This window comes from Bos indicus, chromosome 12 (assembly GCF_029378745.1).
Source record: "Bos indicus isolate NIAB-ARS_2022 breed Sahiwal x Tharparkar chromosome 12, NIAB-ARS_B.indTharparkar_mat_pri_1.0, whole genome shotgun sequence".
Classification (NCBI taxonomy): Eukaryota; Metazoa; Chordata; class Mammalia; order Artiodactyla; family Bovidae; genus Bos; species Bos indicus.
In genome coordinates, this window is record NC_091771.1 from 18,833,828 (window position 1) to 18,849,300 (window position 15,473).

Here is a 15,473-nt window from a genome sequence, read left to right on the forward strand (position 1 = left end):
AATGGGGATGACTCTGGCTGTAGTGGAGCAGCTGTGAAATGCCTGCTGCCTGACAGGCAGCCCTCGGTCAAGGGCAGAGAGCCTCACGGGGCGGGACAGTGGGGAATGGGACAGCTGGGGACGTGGGGCCTCCGGGCAGCCTGGTGCTTTCCTTGTTTGGAGCTGCGACAAGAACACAGGGGCGGGACACGCAGAGAGAGATGAAACCGACCAAGGAGCATGTGGCACCTTCTCATTTAGTCAGTCTTTATTTAAATGTGTGCTTTTGAAATGGCTTATTAAACATGACCTTTTCGAAACTCAAATCTCACAATATTTAGTGACTTTTATGCAAACGTACTTTAACCGTGAGTTTTTGGCTCCCTCTTTCTCACGTTAATAATTTACAAATTTGTATCACAGCAAAACCCCAGCTACTTCATTTATTATAGGGGTTTGCTAGGAAAGAGCTAATTCAAGCTCAGAGGAAATACAATATGTTTTACTTATCAAAAAAAGAATTCTAACACGGCTTTGCTTTCCACTTGAAAGTACATGTCCCATGATGTGTGGGACAGTATTTAAGCAAAGAAATACATTTCCAATAGTGCTGGGCCTTCTTTCTTTTTTTTTTTTTTTAATATTTACACTCATCTCTTTTAAACAAACAAAACCAGAAAAGTCAGATTCGAAGAGACTCTGGACTGTCAGGGAATGTTATAAAAATAATCTGACCTCAGCGATGCAAGACGGAAGGCCATCAGATGGCCCAGCACTCGTCAGTACTGCTACAAGAAGCTCCCGCAGACCCAAGAGCATCTGCCTCAGAATTCAACGCTGGGGCTGGGGGCGGGGATAAACGTAGCCAAGAAGGATCAAACCACGCCAGGTGATGCTTCAGATGCTAAATCTACAAGAGCATGGATCCTGGAGCGGGATCTTCCCCTCTCTGGCTGGAGAAATATCTGGTTCAAGAACACAGTACCCTACATTGTAAAAAGTGAAGATTCCTATGGAAGGCACTAATTCATGATCTGGAAACAGAATCATTAAAAAAAAAATACAGACTAACAATTATACTTTTAATGTCTTGTAAATATAGCTTTAAAATTCCATTTTGTCCACCTGATGTCTGAAAACAAACCGTGACCTTTATTTTAAAAAAACACAAATTAATTCCTAAATCATCCTAGTATGCAAGAGAGTATTTGAGACCAACATTTTTACAGAAACCTTTTCAGTGAAGAATCTGATGTGAAATGACAATGACAGATCAGAAATTAGAGTGAAATTTTTTTTTAGTTCTTTGAGGATGTTTCATGCATGTAATCATTTGTCCTTCCAACTGCAGTGTTCCCTTATGTATAAGTGGTCTAAAGCCCTGTGTGACCCTCTGGACCTGTGGTTTTACACACAGTAGGCATCTCGATGCAATGATTCTTACTCTGAAAAACACTTTCACCATAAAACTTCTTTCCCAAATTAAGAAGTATGGAAAAAAAAAAAAAAGAAGTATGAATGAAATATTCCAAATATTCACTAACCCTATAGAAGTCTGTGAAACAGCAATTACTTCTGCTAGAGCTGTGGTTCTTAACCGTCTGTTATAAGTTTTAAGTGAGCAGGTCCTGCCCGGTGGGCCCTCCATGCCTGTGATCCTTGTTAGACCGTCCTGCCTATACCTAGCTGGTTCCATACTAACCTGGTCAGAGTAGGGTGTGTGTGTGTCTGTGTGTGTGTACCATGAGTCAGGTGTGCAGAGGAGACTCATTGAGATGGAATGTGAGATCATAATTATAAAGGAGGATATCAGTTTCCTAGGAAGTTAAGAATGAATGATTATGGTTAAAAGATGTGGGTAGGGAACAGAATGTGGAATGGCTGAAAATACTGGATCTTATTTTCTTAGTGCCTTAAGAAATTTGTGGGTCCAACTGCAGATGGGCAAAACAGTTTTGTGCATCTTGCCCCAACTCCCAGTTCTCCTCTGAGAATTTAATCCTCTTGGAGGACTGGGTGACATCCACCCTTTGAGTTCCCAGTACTTGGTGGCTTGTGGTGACTGAGGGCTCATCTGCAAGCCCACAGCCTTGCTGCCTTTCACTAAGAAAGGGTTAAAGTTGCTTTCATCAATTTCCCAACACGATGGCTCTGATTTCATATAAATAATCACAGGTTAAAATGAATATATTATTCTAAATTAATTTTTTTTCATCCAAATGATTATATTCCACCTACCCTGAATGACAGATTGAGGAAAAACAGGCACCTCCATAGCCTTCCCAAGAATGGCTACTTTTTGGAATGACACTTGTCACATGAACTGAATAAACGAGGTGGTGACGGTGGCAGGAAACTTGGTGGGACTTCAAGGGGCCACCTTCTTCAGGTCACGAATCTGTTTAATCAGGTAGTTCTTCTCATCGGTGAACTGCTCGTCGTCGGTCCTTTCTTTTTGGAAGTTGCTCAGAAACTCGATGAGTTTGGGTTGGTTTTTCAGAAGAATCTCCACAATAGGCTGTGTTTTGTGAGGACTGGCCACAAATACCTGAGACACGAGAAACACACCTAGGTCAAGGGACACACACCTGGGAACACGGTCCCTCCCGCGTCTCATTCGTTACTTGGTTTATTGAACACAGAAAGCCCGCGATTTTACTCCCTTTTAGAAGAAAACACGGTGTAGGTGACATGAGAGTCCACGAATCAGATTTTCTCTTTCTTCTTTGGTGGATTGTATGTTCCTTGGACTTCGTCCATTTCATCTAGGTCACCTCATTTATTGATGTACAATTATTTGTAGTATTCTCTTATGATCTTTTATTTTTATAAGGAGGTTGAATCAGGAACCAAAAACCTCTCAACAAAAGTCCAGACAGAACCAGATGATTTCACAGTAAATTCTACACATTTTAAAAGAAAAATCGACACCAATCTACTTCAAATTGTTCCAGAAAATAAAAGAGAAGGGAATAATTCCTAACTCGTTATATGAGGTTAGCATTACTCTGTTACCAAAGCCAGACAAAACTACCACTAGAAAACTACAGACCAGTCTCTTTTATGAATGAAGATACAAAAATCCTCAACAAAAGACAAGCAAATGAAGTCCAGAATAATATTAAAAGGATTATACACTATAACCAAGTGGGATTTATCCCAGAAATACAAGCATGGCTCAATGTAATGAAATCAATCAATGTAATCCACCACATGTACTGGACTGACCTGCATCCTCTCAAAAGACGAATATTCAAGCCCCAACCCTTGGTACCTGTGAATGTGACCTTATTTGGAAGCAGAGATGTAATCAAATTAAGATGAGTTCATACTGGGCTAGGCTGGGCCTGAACCCCACTATTAATACCAGTATTCTTAGAGGAAGAGGAAATTTTGGACACAGAAACACACAGATGCAGAGGAAAATGCCATGTGAAGATGGAGGCAGAAATGCTGCAAAATCAGCTTTACTTCAGACACAATGAATAAACTTTCATTAAAAAGAAAAACAAAAAAGATGGAGACAGAGACTGGGGTTATGCATCCTAAGGCAAGGAGTGCCAAGGACTTCTGGCAACCACCAGAAGCTCGGAGAGAGGCACAGATTTTCCCTGAAAGCTCCCAAAGGAAACAAGCTTGTTGACACCTTGATTTTGGACTTTTAGTCGACAGAATGCAGAGACAATGACTTTCTGTTGTTTTAGGACACTTAGCCTATGGTACTTCGTTAAAGCAGCTCTAGGAAGTCAATATGACACATGATTACACTGAAAGAAAACCATATGATCATTTTAACTCATCCAGAAAAAGTATTTGACAAACTCCAACATCTTTTCATAATAATTTAAAAAAAGCAAACACTCAACATGGGACAGCTGGAAATCCACATGCCAAAAAAAAAAAAAAATTAAGTTGGACCCTTATTTCACACCATAAACAAAAATTAACTCAAAATTTATCAAAAACCTAAATATAAGAGCTAATAAAACTTTTAGAGGAAAATACATGGGTACATCTTCATGACCTTGGATTTAACAGTGGTTTCATAGCTACATCAAAAGCAGGAGCAAGAAAAGAAAAAAATGGGTAAAGCGAACTTCATTAAAATTTAAAACATTTGTGCATCAAAGGATACATCAAGAAAGTGAAAAGACAATGTAAAGAATGTTAGAAAATATTTACAAATCGTATATATGACCAGTGTCTATTATCCAGAATATATAAAGAATTCTTCCAATGCAACAACAAAAATACACACAAAGTTTTTTAAAAAGGGGCAAAGGACTTGAGTGGACATTTCCCCAAAGAAAATATATAAATTATCAATATGCATGTGAAAAAAAAGTTCAACATCATTAGGTCACTAGGAAACACAAATGGAAACCGCAACGAGACTAGTGCTTGCTGTGTGCTCAGTTGCTCAGTCGTGTCCAGCTCTTTGTGACTCCACGGACTGTAGCCCACCAGGCTCTTCTGTCCACGGGATTCTCCAAGCAAGAATACTGGAGTGGGTTGCCACTTATTCCTCCAGAGTATCTCCCCAACACAGGGATCGAACCCATGTCCCCTGTATTGACAGGCAGATTCTCTACTGCTGAGCCACCCGGGAAGCCCATTTTTTCTGTGCGTATGGCTAGATGCAATAATTGAGACAAAACTGGGCTTCCCAGCTGGTGCTACTGGTAAGGAACCCACCTGCCAATGCAGGAAAGCAGGAGACAGGGGTTCAATCCCTGGGTCCACAAGATCCCCTGTATTCTTGCCTGGAGAATCCCATGGACAGAGGAGCCTGGGACTACAGTCCATAGGGTTGCGAAGAGTCGGACACGACTGAAGCGACTTCTCACTCACGCACCACATATGCTCAAATTCCAGCAGCTCTGAGAGTGGTGAGCCGATAGGCACTGACCACCCGCTTCCTTTACATGGCTTAGTAGAAAGTGGCAGTCTGGTCCTTTGCTATTAAGGAAGCTAACAGGGAAAGGAAAGAGATACCAGCTCATAGTGGATTCCTAAATTCATATTGGATGCATGTCTGGAAGAGGCAGGATCATAGAGACAAAGGTCTCCTGAACCTGCTGCTAAGTCGCTTCAGTCGTGTCCGACTCTGTGCGACCCCATAGACGGCAGCCCACCAGGCTCCCCCATCCCTGGGATTCTCCAGGCAAGAACACTGGAGTGGGTTGCCATTTCCTTCTCCAATGCATGAAAGTGAAAAATGAAAGTGAAGTCACCCAGTTGTGTCCGACCCTCAGCGACCCCATGGACTGCAGCCTTCCAGGCTCCTCCGCGCATGGGATTTTCCAGGCAAGAGTACTGGAGTGGGATGCCATTGCCTTCTCCTGAACCTAATATCCTGGAATTACACTTAAAAAAAAAAATGCATGTTTATTTATTTTTTCTTGGAGTATAATTGTTTTACAATATTTTGTTATTTCTGCTGTTCATGAATCAGCTCTATGTATAAATATATCCATCCATCCACACACTCTTGAGCCTCCCTTCCACCTTTCCCAGAGTTTTTTCATTTTAATCTAACTGTAACTTTTAAACATTTTTAAATTTTTATTTATTTATTTGGTTGTGCTGGGTCTTAGTTGCCGCGTGTGGTATCTTTGATTTTTGTTGTGGCACGTGGGACCTTTAGTTCTTGAGTTGTGGCGTGTGAACTCTTGGTTGCAGCATATGGGATCTAGTTCCCCAACCAGGGATCAAATCCAGGCCCAGGGCACTGGGAACCTGCAGTCTGAGCCCCTGGACCACCAGGCAAGTCCCCAACTTCAGCTTTTTTAATTTAACATTTTGCAAGTGAAGAAACAGATCCGAATGGATTTGCCCAAAGTCACTGATGGCAACTGGGCCACAACAAACACCCAGGTCTCTTGTGTTCCGGCCAGTCCTTTCCCATCATACAACCTTGTTCGTCAATAGCAGAGAAAACGTGAAATGGCATCTCATTCGAGTCCTTGGACGATTCAAGCAAGCTAGTAAAAACTGGCCATTAATAATCTGGTGAAGACATTTTTAGACCACATTTTCTGTATCTTATGGGAGGTACTTGGGGAAAGAGACTATTAATAAAGAACTGCAAAAAAACTGAAAAATAACTTTCTTCTTCTAAATAACAAAATATTATTTTTGGCAAGTAAACAATTCAGTGTGCACTTCAGTGGGAGGAGGAAAGTCAGGGTCTGGGGCACGTCCAGTTTATACGCATGCAAGTAAACAAGTGGCCGACTATTTTTAAATATGCCTACTCTGTCCAATAATGAGACGATCCAAATTCTGATCTCACAGGATGGAAGTAGGTTATTTCTATTTTGCCACTCACTGAATACTTCTATAATACTGCATTTTGGAACAAAATTATATGAAGCATGTTTTCACCTACAATGGCATAGTAAAACTCTGTGGGAGCTGGGATGACAGAACAACGGCAAGCCTCTGTAATTGCTCAGTCAGAAAGGAAGGATCTTAAGAGGGTCTGTCATTTTATACTGTGCAGGCGTTTTCCTGTCCTACAAGAGCCTATTTTTATTCCATCCAATCTGTGCTTATTCCTTATGAAATAATACAAACACAGAGAAGAGCACAGCAGTAACACTGCAGATTTCAAGTTCCCACCGTCAGCTCTATCCTTTTTGCCATATGTGCCTTCAGAATCTGAATAAAATAAAACATTACAGATAAAATTCCAGGCCATTAGACACTTCTTGATGTCATTCTCTTTCTTGATGTCATTCTCCCTCCGGTGAGGTGACTGCTATCCTGAATTTGGTATTTATCATTTCTATACAGGTTTTTAGACACTAACTACATATGTATGAATCTATACATAGTATAGTTTTTCATGTTTTTAAACTTTAAATAAATAAAATCCTTTTAATACTTTCTTAATTCCACTCAATGTTTCTGAGACTTATCTACATTGATCCCATATAACTCTATTAATTTTAACCCATTCTATATGCTATTATGTAAATATATCACAATTTATTGTCCTAAATTTCTGCAGATACCCATTTTTTTTTCATTTTCATGCTAAACAATGTGCAATAAACATTTTGGTACAGAATTCCTTATGCCTGTGAGCAAGACTGTCCAGGAAATGAGATTTTAGGAATGAAGAGTATGGACACTTTCAGTACTTTATTTTGCTAAACTGCTCTCCCAAGTGCTTGTATTAACACTAATTTACAGTGTACAGACCTACTGTTCCCCCAGCCTTACCACAGTTTGATATTGTCAGACCTAAACATTTTTGGCAATATGAAAAATGTAACGTGACATCTCATTGATATTTTAATGGCCATTTCCATGATTGCCACTGAGATGAGCATCTTTACTTATTTGTTGGCCAATCAGGTTTCCCGTTTATTTGTTGGCCAATCAGGTTTCCCCTGGAGAAGGAAAGGGCAACCCACTCCAGTGTTCTTCCCTGGGAAATCCCACGAACAGAGGAGCCTGGCAGGCTACGGGCCATGGGATCACAGTGTCGAACACGACTGATTGACTAAACAACAAACAACAAAAACAGGTTTCCTCATTTGTAAGTTACCAACTTGTATCCTTTGCCCATTTTTCTATTTAACTGTTTGCTTTTTTCTAAATGATTTGTCAACTCTATGTGTCACATTCTGTCCTGTTCTCTCATTTTGTTTATGATGTCTTTTCAAATAGGTGTTAAATTTAAATGTCAAATATTATTTCCTTTTATGCTTTGTGATTTCAAATTCTTTTTAAAAATTCTTCCTTTCCCAACATCATAAAAGGTTTATTTTTTCTTTTAAAAGTTAAAAGATGTTTTGCTTTTCAAGTGTAGCTCTCTACTGATAATTTATTTCTGAATATAGTGGATGGGAATTTCTATATTAATAATCCCTTATCCTAAGAACCATACACAGAAGAACTATAAAAAAAAGGTCTTCATGACTCAGATAACCATGATAGTGTGATCACTCACCTAGAGCGCGATATCCTGGAGTGTGAAGTCAAGTGGGCCTTAGGAAGCATCACTATGAACAAAGCTAGTGGATGTGATAGAATTCCAGTTGAGCTGATTCAACTCCTAAAAGATGATGCTGTGAAAGTGCTGCACTTAATATGCCAGCAAATTTGGAAAACTCAGCAGTGGCCACAAGACTGGAAAAGGTCAGTTTTCATTCCAATCCCAAAGAAGGGCAATGCCAAAGAATGCTCAAACTACCGCACAGATGCACTCATCTCACACACTAGTAAAGTGATGCTCAATTGTCCAAGCCAGGCTTCAGCAGTACATGAACTGTGAACTTCCAGATGTTCAAGCTGGATTTACAAAAGGCAGAGGAACCAGAGATCAAACTGCCAACATCCACTGGATCATCATAAAAGCAAAGGAGTTCCAGAAAAACACCTACTTCTGCTTTATTGACTATGCCAAAGCCTTTGACTGTGTGGATCACAACAAACTGTGGAAAATTCTGAAAGCGATGGGAATACCAGACAACTTGACCTGCCTCCTGAGAAATCTGTATACAGGTTAAGACCTGAGAAATCTGTATACAGGTTAAGAAGCAACAGTTAGAACTGGACATGGAACAACAGACTGGTTCCAAATTGGGAAAGGAGTACGTCAAGGCTACATCTTGTCACCCTGCTTATTTAACTTAGATGCAGAGTTCATCATGCGAAATGCCGGGCTGGATGAAGCACAAGTTGGGATCAAGATTGCTGGGAGAAATAACAATAACCTCAGATATGCAAATTATACCATCCTTATGGCAGAAAGCAAAGAAGAACTAAAGAGCCTCTTGATGAAAGAGAAAGAGGAGAGTGAAAAAGTAGGCTTAAAACTCAACATTCAGAAAACTAAGATCATGGCATCTGGTCCCATCAGTTCATGGGGAAACAATGGCAACAGTGACAGACTATTTTTGGGGGGCTCCAAAATCACTGCAGATGGTGAGTGCAGCCATGACATTAAAAGACGCTTGTTCCTTGGAAGAAAAGCTATGACCAACCTAGACAGCATATTAAAAAGCAGAGATATTACTCTGCCAACAAAGGTCCATCTAATCAAAGCTCTGGTTTTTCCAGTAGTCATGTATGGATCTAAGAGTTGGACTATAAAGAAAGCTGAGCACCGAAGAATTTATGCTTTTGAACTTGGTGTTGGAAAAGACTCTTGAGAGTCCCTTGGACTGAAAAAAGATCAACCCAGTCAATCATAAAGGAAATCAAAATAAAATTAAATTAAAAAAAAAAAAAAAGGAAATCAGTCCTGAATATTCACTGGAAGGACTGATGCTCAAGCTAAAACTCCAATACTTTGGCCACCTGATGTGAAGAACTGACTCGTTTGAAAAAACCCTGATTCTGGGAAAGACTGAAGACAGGAGAAGGGGACGACAGAAGATGAGATGGTTGGATGGCATCACTGACTCAACAGACATGAGTTTGAGTAAGCTCTAGGAGTTGGTGATGGACAGGGAAGCCTGGCGTGCTGCAGTCCGTGGGGTCACAAAGAGTCAACATGACTGAGCGACTGAACTGAACTAAGAAACAGTAACCCCTTCTTTAATGATTTATAATTTCTCCACTACCAAATATCAAATTTTCATATTTGCACAGGTTCACTTCTGGGGTTTACTCTGTTTTGTTGCTCTATTTATCTGTCTCCATACCAATACAGTATTATTTCCATTTATGATAAATCCAGAGGAAGTCTTAATATATAGTAGGATGGATTTCTCTACCTTGTTTTCTTTGAAAATTGTCACAGATAATCCCAGGCCATTGCTCTATCATACAAATTTTAGAATCAGCTAGTCAAGTTCCAGAAAAAGACTTGCTAGGATTCTGAATGCAATTAAATAGAATTTACAAATTAATATGGTATTTGAATGGCTCTAGTGGTTTTTTGCACAATAAAGATCTGGTGGCTTGAAAAATGAACTAAAATTTTTTTTTTACTTTTCAAAGCAACAATTACACACCTTAAAAATTGCTGTGTCTCTGACTTATATATATAAATTCAATCACAGAATATACCTTACAAAGATTTTAAAAAGAAAAAGAGGTTGAAACTCTCTCAACCCTTAATTCTATTCTAGATACTGATCCTAAGAAAATAATCCTTAAATTGGAAACAAATTAGCTCGAAACATAAAATGCTCATTGTAGCCTCAAATTGAAAATAGCCTAACTATAAACATGGGAATATTTAAGTAAACTACATATACTCAGTGAAAAACTATGATACCAGTAAAACTACTGACTCTTTTAAAAAGCTATATATAACAACAATGAATTAGTGTTCACATATGGTATAGTATTAAGTGATAAAATTAGTGTATCAATACTGTGTAGAATGTGAATTCAGCTGCAGAAAAAAACGTTTACATACGTGCACAGGAAAATAAAAGTTACTAAAATCTTTACAAGAGTTAAGTCACGGTTAGTGCATTATAGATTAGATTTCTCTCACCTACCCTACTTTTATTTTTTTTTACTTTATTTTTAAAAAGATTTGACTTCCCTGGTGACTCAGATGGTAAAGCATCTGCCTACAATGCAGGAGATCCAGGTTCAATCCCTGGGTTGGGAAGATCTTCTGGAAAAGGAAATGGCAACCCACTCCAGTACTCTCCCTTGGAGAATCCCATGGACGGAGGAGCCTGGTAGGTTACATACAGTCCATGGGGTCACAAAGAGTCGGACATGACTGAGTGACGTCACTTTCTTTTCACTCTTTTAAAAAGATTTTATTTATTTATTTTGGGGTGTGCTGGGTCTTCACTGCTGCGCATGGGCTTTCGCAAGTCGCAGTGAGCTGGGGCTACTCTCTAGCTGCGGTGCACGGCCTTCTCACTGCAGGGGCTTCTCCTTTTGTGGAGCGCGAGCTCTAGGGCATCTTGGCTGGCGCACAGGCTTAGCTGCTCCACGGCATGTGAGATCTTCCCGACCTGGGATTGAACCCACGGCCCCTGCATTGGCAGGTGGATTCTTAACCACTGGACCACCAGGGAAGCTCCTACTCTACTTTTAAACAAAACTACTGCTTAAAGTTTCTAGGAGATGATTTTATTACTCTTACACCACAGAAAAAATATTCGAAAAAGCAGGTATTATATAGACTAGTGTTCTTTTAAAATGCATTAAAATATTTCTAAGCAAGGAATGAGTAGTACACTGTGTTTCTTTCGGTTTCATTTAAAGTTCAAAGGAACATTTAAGGCGGAAATGAAACATTCAAATTCTGACACTCAGGGTTTGGGTTTTAGCTCAATCACTAATTATCTTAGTAACTCCTGGGAAACAGTATCCACCTATTTTCTTACTGAAAAAGATGCAAGTATTTCGAGATACAGATTCGTCAGCAAATCTTTTTGAAACAAATAGGCATCCACTCAAATAACTCTACAATTTCACCTAAAGTCACGCAAAACCTACAGACTGCTTAGTTCATGTTCTCTCGAGTCAAAAGGAAGATCCAAAATAGGGATTTTGCCATTTGAAACTGGAAAAGGAATGTCCACATTATTTCTGCAGGGTGCTGTTTACCTTAAAGACGTGAAAGGCTTCAAACTGGATGTTGGGGCTTTTATCCCGGAGGAGGTTCATCGTCAGTTTGAGGTTCTCTGGCTTGCTGATGTACTTGGTCATGATGGCAAAGTTGTGCCGGTCCAGGATCAGTTCACCTAGCAGCTACAGAAAAACACAAAATCAAAGTAGAATCTGAGAGTCCTTTTATTCAAAATACATCCCACTCCTTTCTCACCAGAAAAGAAAATGTAAGTTATGAATGTTGACGAGAAAAAAAAAAATCAGAGTCCTAAAGTGCATCTTAAAGCACAGGCATGGAGGCTGTAGTTATCCTTGTTATTTTTAAACTTTTCATACCGTCCTGCTAAAGTTAGTGCTTAATGCATTTCTGAGTCTTTTGTTTTTCTTTAATGCCATTCATTGTTGCAGCTTAAAAAAAAAGCTCTTTCAGGCTTCCCTAGTGGTCCAGTGGTTAAGGATCCACCTTGCAAAGCAGGGGACACCAGGTCCATCCGTGGTCGGGGAAGATCCCACATGCGCAGGGGCAACTACGTCCTCACAGCTTAGAGCCTGTGCTCTGCATCAAGAGAAGACACCGCAATGAGAAGGCCGCCTACCCAACTAGAGAGCAGCTCCCACTCGCCACAGCTAGAGAAACACAGCAACGAAGACCCAGTGCAGACAAACAAAAGCGCTCTCTGCAGCTTTCATCAAGACTTAGCCAGAAATCAGTTTATAATTTTTATCCCTTGCTTTAATGTGATTCTCACTAATGTATTGCTCCTTAGGCACTGAGATAGGAAAGAATAATAAAACTGACTCAACAATGATACCTCCCTTATCTCAATAAATATACTTTGGTAGTTTACTGGAAAAACAGACTATATTAAGTGACTCTTACCTTCTCCCTAAATCTTATGACAAAACCTGATATAGAGCCAGAAAAAAAAAATTCATTGACCCTGAGTCCGTATGAAATTTAATACGTATAGCAAGTTTTTATCAAAAAGCAAAACAGAACATTTTCTGGGGACAATAATTCCTAAAATGCAGCACTACTCCGTGTTATGAACTGCAGGTTTTTGTCCCTGTAAATCTGTATGTTGGAATCATAATCCCCAGTGCAATGGTATTAGGAGGTGGGGCCTTGGGCAGGCCAACAGGACATGAGGTAGAGCCGCCATGCATGGGTTTGGTGCTCCTGCACAAGAGACCCCGGGAGCTTTCTTGCTGCTGGCCCCTTGATCTCAGACTTCCTAGCATCCACACTGTGAGAAATAAATGTGCATTAAGTCACCCAGTCTATGGTATTTTTTGTTACAGCAGCCCAAATAGACTGCTGCTGCTGCTGCTAAGTCGCTTCAGTTGTGTCCAACTCTGCGACCCCATAGACGGCAGCCCACCAGGCTGCCCCATCCCTGGGATTCTCCAGGCAAGAGCACTGGAGTGGGTTGCCATTTCCTTCTCCAATGCATGAAAGTGAAAAGTGAAAGTGAAGTCGCTCAGTTGTGTCTGACTCTTAGCGACCCCATGGACTGCAGCCTACCAGGCTCCCCCGTCCATGGGATTTTCCAGGCAATAGCACTGGAGTGGAGAGCCATTGCCTTCTCCAAATAGACTAAGATACTTCAAAACAAATGCCAAAAGCGAGAATAGTTGAAGACCCTCTGGCAGGAAATAGCTGAACTTTTATTTTCACCATAGGGACAGCAAAACTAAGACTCAGTGCAGCCAAATAAACAAAAATATTTTTTAAAAATCCAAAACAAACCCCACTGTGACTGGACTCATTGCTACTGCATCCCTCCCTCTACCACCTCACTTATTTTTTTTCATTCTTCTGCTTCTGTGGCATAACTCCCCTTGCTCCAATTTCCCCCCAGCTTTAGCAAGGTGTAATTGACAAAACTGTATACATTTAAAGTGTACATCATGAAGATTTGATACGAGTACATACTGTGAAATATTTTCCACAATCAATTGAGTTAACATATCCATCACCTCATGTAGTTACCCTTTCCTCTTTTTGTGGTGAGACTAGTTAAGATCCACTCTCAGCAACTTTCAAGCATACACTACAATATTACTATGATTTTTTTTTTTTTTTGGCTGCAAGCGTGGCATGTGAGATCACAGTTACTCGCCAGGGATGGAACCTGCACCCCTTGCATTGAAAACTTGGGGTCCTAACCACTGGACCACAAGGGAAGTCCTACAATACAGTATTAATAACTATGGCCATCATGCTGTACATTAGATCTTCAGAATTCATCCATCTTATAACCAGAGCGTGTACCCTTTGCCCCACATCTCCCATCCCCCTGCCCCTCACCTTATAACCACCATTCTACCTGCTATTTCTATAGCTCAACCTCAACTTTTCTCCTCAGCTGAATCTCCTCTCCTGCCTTTGTGCTCTTTGCTTTTTCCTAGTTGTACTTACTCGGCTTTGCAGAACAGAGTTACTGGTAAACTTATCTAGAACACAAGCTTCACAAGGGCATGTGTCAAATCCTGCTCACGTTAGTAGCCTTGGCAACCTGTGTGAGGTGTGTGGATACTGTTGGGGAAATAAAGTCCAAACAACACAGAATCCTCTCCACAAAGTGTAGAAAAGAAAGAAAGCAGTTTCATCACTGAATATGTGTATCCAGAGCATGACGCTATAGGCACTCTACACAGAAGACATTAAAAGACATACAATCCTGTCTCATTTATACAGGCAAACTGTTATAATCCAGTACATACATAAACTCTCAAGACGAAAGATAACTGGTCACTCCCCTATAAGAGACCTTCCCTGGTGGCTCAGACAGTAAAGAGTCTGCCTGCAATTTAGAAGATCTGAGTTCGATCCTTGGGTTGGGAAGATTCCCCTGGAGTAGGAAATGGCAGCCCGCTCCAGTATTCTTGCCTGGAAAATCCCATGGACAGAGGAGCATGGTGGGCTACATACAGTCCACAGGGTCGCAAAGAGTCAGACACGACTGAGCAACTTCACTTTCCTTTCTTTCCCCTATAAGAAGGCTTGACAGCACTCTTTCCTAGTCCACTCTGAATTCACCCGGCCATGGAAGTAGCCATTTGTTTTACCTAGCTGCTTTTATCCAACTAATGAAGAGGATAATAAATCTTTTCTAATCGCTCTGACAAGCAAATGGTTACAGCTTGAAGAGCAGGACCAAGGTTAAATTCTCCGGTGATGGAGAGGCAGGAGTGCTATCTTCCTAGATGTTCACATTCCAGGGGGATGGCTCCCAGACTCTCAAAAAAATTATGCTAGGTTGTAAAACTGGCAAGAAGCTTCTGAAGATATACATACAGATACATACATATATATTTATCTGCATATATACCCACACATATGGGTTTCCCTGGTGTCTCAGTGGTGAAGAATCTGCCTGCAGTGCAGGAGATGCAGGTTCCATCCCTGGGTTGGGAAGATACTCTGGAGAGGGAATGGCAACCCACTCCAGTATTCTTGCTGGAAAATTCCATGGACAGAGGAGCCTGGCGGGCTACGGTCTATGGGGTCGCAAAGAGTCAGACACAACTGAAGCCACTGAGCGCACACACACACAGACACACACACACACACACACACACACACTTATGTATATATAGCTTCTGTGTAACTATAAATTCTATGTAGATACATATTTTTTTAATATAATATGTATAACATATACACATATATAATATACTCCGGAGAAGGCAATGGCACCCCACTCCAGTACTCTTGCTTGGAAAATCCCATGGATGGAAGAGCCTGGTAGGCTGCAGTCCATGGGGTCGCTAAGAGTCGGGCATGACTGAGCGACTTCACTTTCACGCATTGGAGAAGGAAATGGCAACCCACTCCAGTGTTCTTGCCTGGAGAATCCCAGGGACAGAGGAGCCTGGTGGGCTGCTGTCTATGGGGTCGCACACAGTCGGACACGAGAAGTGACTCAGCAGCAGCAGCAGCAGCA

The 15,473-nt window shown here is 40.8% G+C and overlaps 1 protein-coding gene across 4 annotated transcripts in view; it reads right to left on the reverse strand.

The window, feature by feature from the left end:
• Nucleotides 1-225: 225 nt before the first annotated feature.
• CAB39L (calcium binding protein 39 like) overlaps nt 226-15,473 on the reverse strand; it is a 93,176-nt gene continuing 77,928 nt past the window's right edge. For all 4 annotated transcript variants that reach the window (XM_019971307.2, XM_070800115.1, XM_019971305.2 and 1 more), the window contains 2 exons: nt 11,521-11,664; nt 226-2,527 (listed from right to left, as the gene is read on the reverse strand). In XM_019971307.2, the coding sequence (XP_019826866.1) occupies nt 2,348-2,527; nt 11,521-11,664 (324 nt within the window). In that variant the 3' untranslated portion in view covers nt 226-2,347. The remainder of the gene's footprint in view (nt 2,528-11,520; nt 11,665-15,473) is intronic.